The sequence below is a fragment of the Oryx dammah genome, unplaced genomic scaffold (genome assembly GCF_014754425.2).
Source record: "Oryx dammah isolate SB20612 unplaced genomic scaffold, SCBI_Odam_1.1 HiC_scaffold_1446, whole genome shotgun sequence".
NCBI classification, from domain to species: domain Eukaryota; kingdom Metazoa; phylum Chordata; class Mammalia; order Artiodactyla; family Bovidae; genus Oryx; species Oryx dammah.
In genome coordinates this window covers 1-7,140 of record NW_024071562.1, presented here as the reverse complement: position 1 = coordinate 7,140, position 7,140 = coordinate 1, and the positions used below count along the sequence as shown (strand labels likewise).

The 7,140-nt window shown below is 41.3% G+C and overlaps 1 protein-coding gene across 1 annotated transcript; it reads left to right on the top strand.

The window, feature by feature from the left end:
* Positions 1-3,055: 3,055 nt before the first annotated feature.
* LOC120859530 (hornerin-like) lies at positions 3,056-7,134 on the top strand (the record flags this gene model as incomplete). Its single annotated transcript, XM_040235608.1, has 3 exons — positions 3,056-3,097; positions 4,160-4,319; positions 5,715-7,134. Coding segments are annotated over exons 2-3 (1,558 nt in total), but the record flags the coding sequence as incomplete, so codon positions are not given.
* Between the last annotated feature and the right edge of the window lie 6 nt (positions 7,135-7,140).

Sequence of the window (7,140 nt, the reverse complement as noted above, 5' to 3'; positions counted from 1 at the left end):
GTATGGCAAAACCAATACAATATTGTAAAGTAATTAGCCTCCAATTAAGATAAATAAATTTATATTTTAAAATATAAAACAGTTCTAAAATTTTTTGAAATGCAAAAAAAAAAAAGAAGAAGAAGAAATCTCTTCTCCTGAATCCTGTCACCTCCAAGGGGAAAACCAAGAACCAAACTGATGGTGGATTGGGGAAGAGGACTTCATGCCCACCCTGTTAATGTAAAGAACATGCTCTGGTAAAATCACAAATCTCAGTTTTAGAAAGGACTTCTGTGACAATCATTCCAATTCTTACATTAGTAATTCTCAAAAGGTAGACAAGAGGCCAAAAGGCACACTTAACATGCCTATTTTCTCATGACAATAACCTGAGAAGTAAAGCTCATCAAACACCGGTTGTTGATTTTGGAGGAAAATCAGAAATACTGAAAGGATTAAAACTGCTACATGATACATGAAAGTTCCTTTAATACCCCTGACAATAAATACAATTACTTTGTAAAAAGCTCACTGCACTTTCAGCCAACACAGATGTTAAAAGTTTACCCCTTATATCAAGTCAAAATTTACCACCCTTGAACAGTCACTTGTTCCCCTTCCTGCCACCTCATATCTGCTGATTTTCACAGACATACACACTTTTCTCTCCCAACTGTTTGTGGTTCCGATGTCCCACACTTCCCAGCCCTTCTCTTCCCTTTAGATTCTCATCTCCTGTGAATAATTCTCCTCTCCTTTCTTGGCAAGCAAATACAGAACAGGGCCAGCAGGAGGCAAACTACAGCCCACAGGCCATACATAGGGCATCACCAATTTGTTAAAAAATGGCACAGAGCTAAGAATGCTTTCTACACTCTTAAGGATTGGGAAAAAAAATATGTCACATGTGAAATTATGAAATTTAAGGGTCAAGTCAGTCAATACGTTTTATTGAAACACAGCCATGCTGATCTGTTTACACATCATCTATGATGCTTTCACACTACAAGAATAGAGGTGAGTAGTTGCAACAAAGTCCACCTGGTCTACAAGCCTATAATATTTAATACCTGATCCTTTACAGAAAAGCTTGCCAACCCCTCCTGCAGGAGAGCAATGGCCCCAAAAACATGTTTCACCCACAATGCTTTCTTCCCTCTGTGGTGACAGCCAGCTCTTGCAGGAAATTAGCCCTCAACAAATTCCACCTCCCCTGCAATTCCACAGTCTCAGTCACACCTCTGATGAAGCGTGACAACCTGGCCCAAATCAGGCATCCAGAGGAAACATGGCCAAAGAATGGATACTGACTCTTCAGCCCTGAGTAACACTTAGAACAAAGCATGCAGCCTAATAATGGTTGAATTTGGAATCATATAATTTATCATTTCCCAATAGTTGCTACCACTCCTTCCCAATCCCTGATGATCATATTGTGTAAGCTGTAAGTCTATGTGACTTCACCCAGCTTCAGTGAGACTTGTGCTACACAGTTCCAACAGACGGAGTGTAGAGAAAAGTCTTCAGCGACGATTCCTAATGTAAAGGAAGATTCAGTTAAGATTTAGTTTATATCCAGGTAAAATCATGTCCTCTGAAGCGAACAGAGGAAGAGAGAAGGCAGACCCTAACCTGCGAAAAAACAGAAGTGATCAATGCAGACACTGCAGTCATGAGCCTTACTCCTCTTTCAATTCAGTTTGACAGACACCTATGGGGACCTTTATGTGCCAACCAATGTGCTGTGCCTGCAAATGACACAGAGATTATATAAAGCCTGTTCTCTGTTCTAAGGAGTTCATAGCCTGGAAGTGACAAAGGCACATGGACAAATATATACGTGTATGTATGAATGGATATGCATCAAATAATTAACGGCAGCTATTTCTGGGCAATAAGAGTACATGCATTTTCATTAACCTTTCTATATTTATCTATATTTTCTAATTTTATTAATATTAATTACATAGTAAGACAATTTTAAAAGGCTATGATAGTGTGTGATTAATGTTAAAATTATGAATAAGAGATAAAATTATATCTCTCTCAAGTAATTCAGGAAAGATTTCCTATAGAATATGAAAGGTAAGGTTCAAAAATGAATAGCAGTTTGCCAAGCAGATAACAACAAAAGATATTCCAAAATATATATATGAAATAGTATGATATATTCAGAAATGTTTATGAAGTTAATTACTGGTTGAGCACAAAGAAGAATAGGGAGTAAACAGATGTGGTTGTAGAGTGGCCACAGTCCAGATTATGAGGAACTCTGAATACCATGCTAGAAAGAGCTTGGATTTCTTTCCAACGTTAAATACTGGTTGAGTGAAAGCTGCATTTATGAATGGCCACTAAGGTTTCAGACAGTAAAGAATCCACCTGCAATGCAGGTAACCCAGATTCGATCCCTAGATCAGGAAGATCCCCTGGAGAAGGGCATGGCAACCAACTCCAGTATCCTTTCCTGGGGAATTCCATGGACAGAGGAGACTGGTGGGCTACACTGCACGGGGTCACCAAGAGTCGGACACGACTGAGTGGCTTAGCACACACACATGCACACACTGTGGTCTCATAAACAGACTCAAGTAAAGAGATAAAAGAGCCTCTGCAGTCATTATCCATTCCAAGAGTTAATAATAGCATAGGTGACACCTTGACTGGAATCTTAAATAAGAAAAAAGTTTTAAAAAGACAGTTTGACTAGATGATCTTCAGGGTTCTTTCTAAAGATCTGATTTCATGATTTATCAACATTTAGTCTTTGGTGTCCCTGCACACACTCCACTCAACTTCAATTCAAGTTGATAATTCATAATCAATACATTATGCTTCATACCTTGTTGAACAGCAAAGAGGTCTCTGGCAGGTGGGGTTGATACTAGCCCAGATTTGGGAACTGCTAATGCAATCTCAGGTGGGTGGGTAAGGAAGTGACAAGGTGGAGATGGAGGTGGAACTGGACTTGTGTGGAAATGAATTAGGACATCTCAAAGAGAGCACTCCTCCCTAAGATGGACCATTATTCGTTCTATAAAAGGCCACTATCCCCATTAGCAGCACCCTGTAAGCTACTTCAGCCTCCATCCTACTTGTTCCTCTGGTGAACCAGGTAAGTGAGGAGCATTTAGGGGTATAAATTATGAGAATCCATGACGTACTCTAAGGCAAACAGGCTCTGGGTACCAGGCTCCTTTTTAATATACATACTTGGGGGAACTTTGGTATAAATTTAACTTTGTTGAGGAGGAAAGTGAAGACTGAGAGGAGTAGTACGTCCTTCTTTGGTGTCATTTCCTTAAAGATCACAAGGCTCGTTATCCACCAGGAAAGTTGCCTCCTTTGAGATTTTTCTCTCTGCTGTAAAGCCTGAGAGTCATGCTCATCATTCGCAGTCACACTCAACTCTTTGCTACACCATCGACTGTAGCCTGTCAGGCTCCTCTGTCCATGGGATTCTCTAGGCAGGAATACTGGAGTAGATTGCCATTTCCTCCTCCAGGGGATCTTTCTGACCCAGGGATTGCACTCACATCTCCTGGGTCTCCTGCATTGGCAGGAAGATTCTTTACCACTCACTGGACCACTTGGGAAGCCCGAAGCCTAAGGGTCAGTCCTGCTTAAAGAATAAAAACAGAAGCTGAGCCTCACAGCCAACAGCCCCTAGCTCCATATTGCCTAGGCTTATGGTTGACTTTGCCTATTTTGTCTACTTCCTCTGGCCTAGAGTCTTGAGCATCCAAGTGAGTCCTGGTGCCTCTCAGCTAGAGTCAGGCACAAACAAAGATGATAGGGCTGTCCCTCCCTAGAGTGAGGGTTTGTATCTAGAGAGAACTGAGGAAGTGGATAGACTAGAGCACCTGGGATTCCTATAGCTCCACAACAAAGCTCTTAAAAGCTATCGCTGGTAGAAGCAGGGAGCCTGAAACAGAAAGTGATTGCTGTTGCGTTTACTCAGGCATAGAAAGAAGAGACACTGATCCTAATTACATCACTTTCTTGCTACTTGGGTTGAACCAGTCATTCAACTCTGGATTGGTTCTTGATTGCGACAGGAATGAAATTAATTATGGCTGACTAATGCTGCACAATTATTACAAATGACTCTACTTATCTATTTAAACATGAGAAAAGGATAATAGTAGGTGGATCTCTGTCCTTATTTTCCCTCTAGGTTAATTGGAATTTACAAAAGGATGTCAAAACTCCTACAAAGCATCGTTACTGTCATCGATATTTTCTACCAATATGCCAACCAGGATGGGGAGTGTGACATGTTGAACAAGGCAGAACTGAAAGAACTTTTGGAAAATGAGTTTGGTCAAATTCTGAAGGTAAGAACTCCGTGTCAGGACTGAACACAGCTGCAATTCTTTTTGTCACCTCTTCCTACCCTTTTGTCATAGATATCAAACTCATAGAGGACTTTTCCTACTTGGTGATAACAGAGTTTAGCACAGGCTTGCAGTAAGGTCAAAAGTTGATCCATAATTTTTCCATAACATGTCCAAGGGAAGTGATCCTACTAAACAATAGGGGGAAAAGATCAATGGATTAAATAATGTCCTGTGTGAGTAATTCTTCTGGAAAGAAACTGAGCTGGTTCTCAGAAAAACTGCAAAATAGATGAAATTTATCTTCTTCCCTTTCTTTGCCTTTCTTCAGATATCCTGACCACTGTCCATTTCTGAGATTCTGGCATAATAATGCTTCTGAGTTCAGGAAATTAGCATGTTACTCCTAAATCATAAAATAAATACCACCCTCTAATGTTAGCTAAGGAGTAAATATTTGTAAACTTAGATCTAGCTCTTGATCTTCAAGTCATTAAATTAAGCTGTGTACTGAATAGTTTTATTTGGATTCGTATGGAGGTCTTAAATTCGATACCAGATGTGAAACTCATCATCTGCCCCTCTAAACTCCTTACTCCTCTTCAACCAAGGCATAATCTGGTGCCATTCTTGGCTTTCTCTCTCAGCAGGATCCTCCACCCTCCAACCCCATAAAATTCACCAACAGTCTCTCAACAGCTCATTTCTCTCCATCACTATTACTAATCCTTGGGTTCAGACCACCTTCTACTTCCAAGCTCAATATTATATGCAAATAGAATCATTTCACAACTCAACTCAAAATCCTTCACAGTTCCCAGTGCTAAAATCTCAAATTTCCTTAACACAACTCAAAATGCACGATCTAGTCCTGATTTATCTCTCCAGCCATATCTCTTGACTATTGAGACTCCACATTTAGCAATCCCGAATCTCTCAGTTCCTTGTATGAGCCATGCTTCCTTTTAACTCCAGCTCTCTGTTCATATTGTTCCCTCTGTCTGCAACAACATTTCTCCCCTCCCCTTTTTCCACCTCTTTATTTGACTAATCCAACCCCTCATTCAAAAGACATCACTTCCTCTCATTAACCATCCTTGAACCCCCAGTGGTTGTTATTATTTATAAATTAGCTAATCATATTCATTTGACTCATTCCTTAAAAAATAATTCCCTGTTCCTTGTCATCCCCAGTTGCATCCTCCCCTAGGTCTTCATTGCATATTCCTTTCTCTCTTTCTGCCAAGAATAGGGCAGTCCAGCCTAAAGGACTATGAGATTGAGCTCCACTTAATTAAGCTAAGCACTCACATTTCTACAGTCTTCCTTTAGTTGGTTAGCTCAGTGTGTGCTGCACATTCACAGAGCTTCCTTTTGTACTTTGTTCCTATACAGAATCCAGATGATCCAGACACTGTAGATATCATCATGCAAAATCTAGATCAAGACCATAACAAGAAAGTAGAATTTACTGAGTACCTTCTGATGATATTCAAGCTGGCTCGGGCCTGTAATAAAATCGTCAGCAAAGATTACTGCCAAGCTTCAGGGTCAAAGCAAAGAGATCACAGTCACCAGGACCAAGAGGAACACAGTGAAATAGAAGAGGAGGATGAAGGGCAAAAATCATCTTCCAGTAACTTAAGTTGGAGTGAAGGAGAGAATGATTCCCATTCCAGAGGCTCGGGAGGTAGCATTAGACACAGGTCTAGGTCCAGCTCCAGAATAACTGGGCATCAAGGAGGCTTGTCTAGTTCTGGGGACAGGCAAAGCTTTAGGGAAAGAAGGAGGGAGTCAAATTCAGGCCACTCCAAGGGTAGCAAGAAAAACAAGCATGGCTCTCACCAGCACAAAAGGTCTAGGAGTGAAGAAGTTGGTTATACTCATTCAAGCAATCACAGAACAAGATCAAACTCAGGAAATTGGTCAGGCACTTATGGAGAAGAAGGGCATGTGAGCCACTCAGAGGATCAGTCTTTCAGGTCTGATCAAAACTGGTCTGACTCGAATGAATCTCTGGGGAATAGACAACATAAGAAAAAACCAAGCCAGTCACCTAGTAAGGAGCATCATGGATTCATCTCAGGGAGTTGTGGAGGACAAGACCACTGGTCAAATTCAAATGAGCCTGCTGGTTATGGTCATGGCTATGGCTCAAGCCAGCCTTCTCAGCAGAGATGGCACGAATCAAATGAAGGATATCAATCAGGAAATTGTGAAGAACAAGGAAACTGTTCTACTTCTAGTTCAAGTGAGGTATCTAGTTATGACCAACACAGGTCAGGCTCAGGACAGCCATCTAGCAGTATCCAACATGGGTCTGGATCAGGTCAGTCCTCTGGCTATGGACAACATAGATCTAGCTCAGGTCAGTCTTCTGGCTTTAGTCACCACGGAACTGGCATAGGTCAATCCTCTAGCTATGAACAGCATACTTCTACTTCAAGACAGTCACCGAACTGTAGCCAACATGGACCTAGCTTAAGTCACTCTACTAGCTGTGGTCAATATGGATCTGGGTCAGGTCAGTCATCCAGCTGTGGCCAACAGAGTTCTGGATCAAGTCAATCTCTTAATCATGGCCAGCATAGGTCTGAATCAAGTCAGACATCTAGCTATGGCCAACAAAGGACTGGCTCCAGTCAGTCTTCTGGCTGTAGACAACACAGGTCTGGCTCAGGAGAGTCTTCTGGATTTAATCAGCATAGAACTGGCTTAGGTCAATCCTCTAGCTATGAACAACATGGTTCTACCTCAGGACAGTCACAAAGCTGTGGTCAACATAGATCGAGCTTAGGTCAGTCCTCCAGCTATGGTCAAC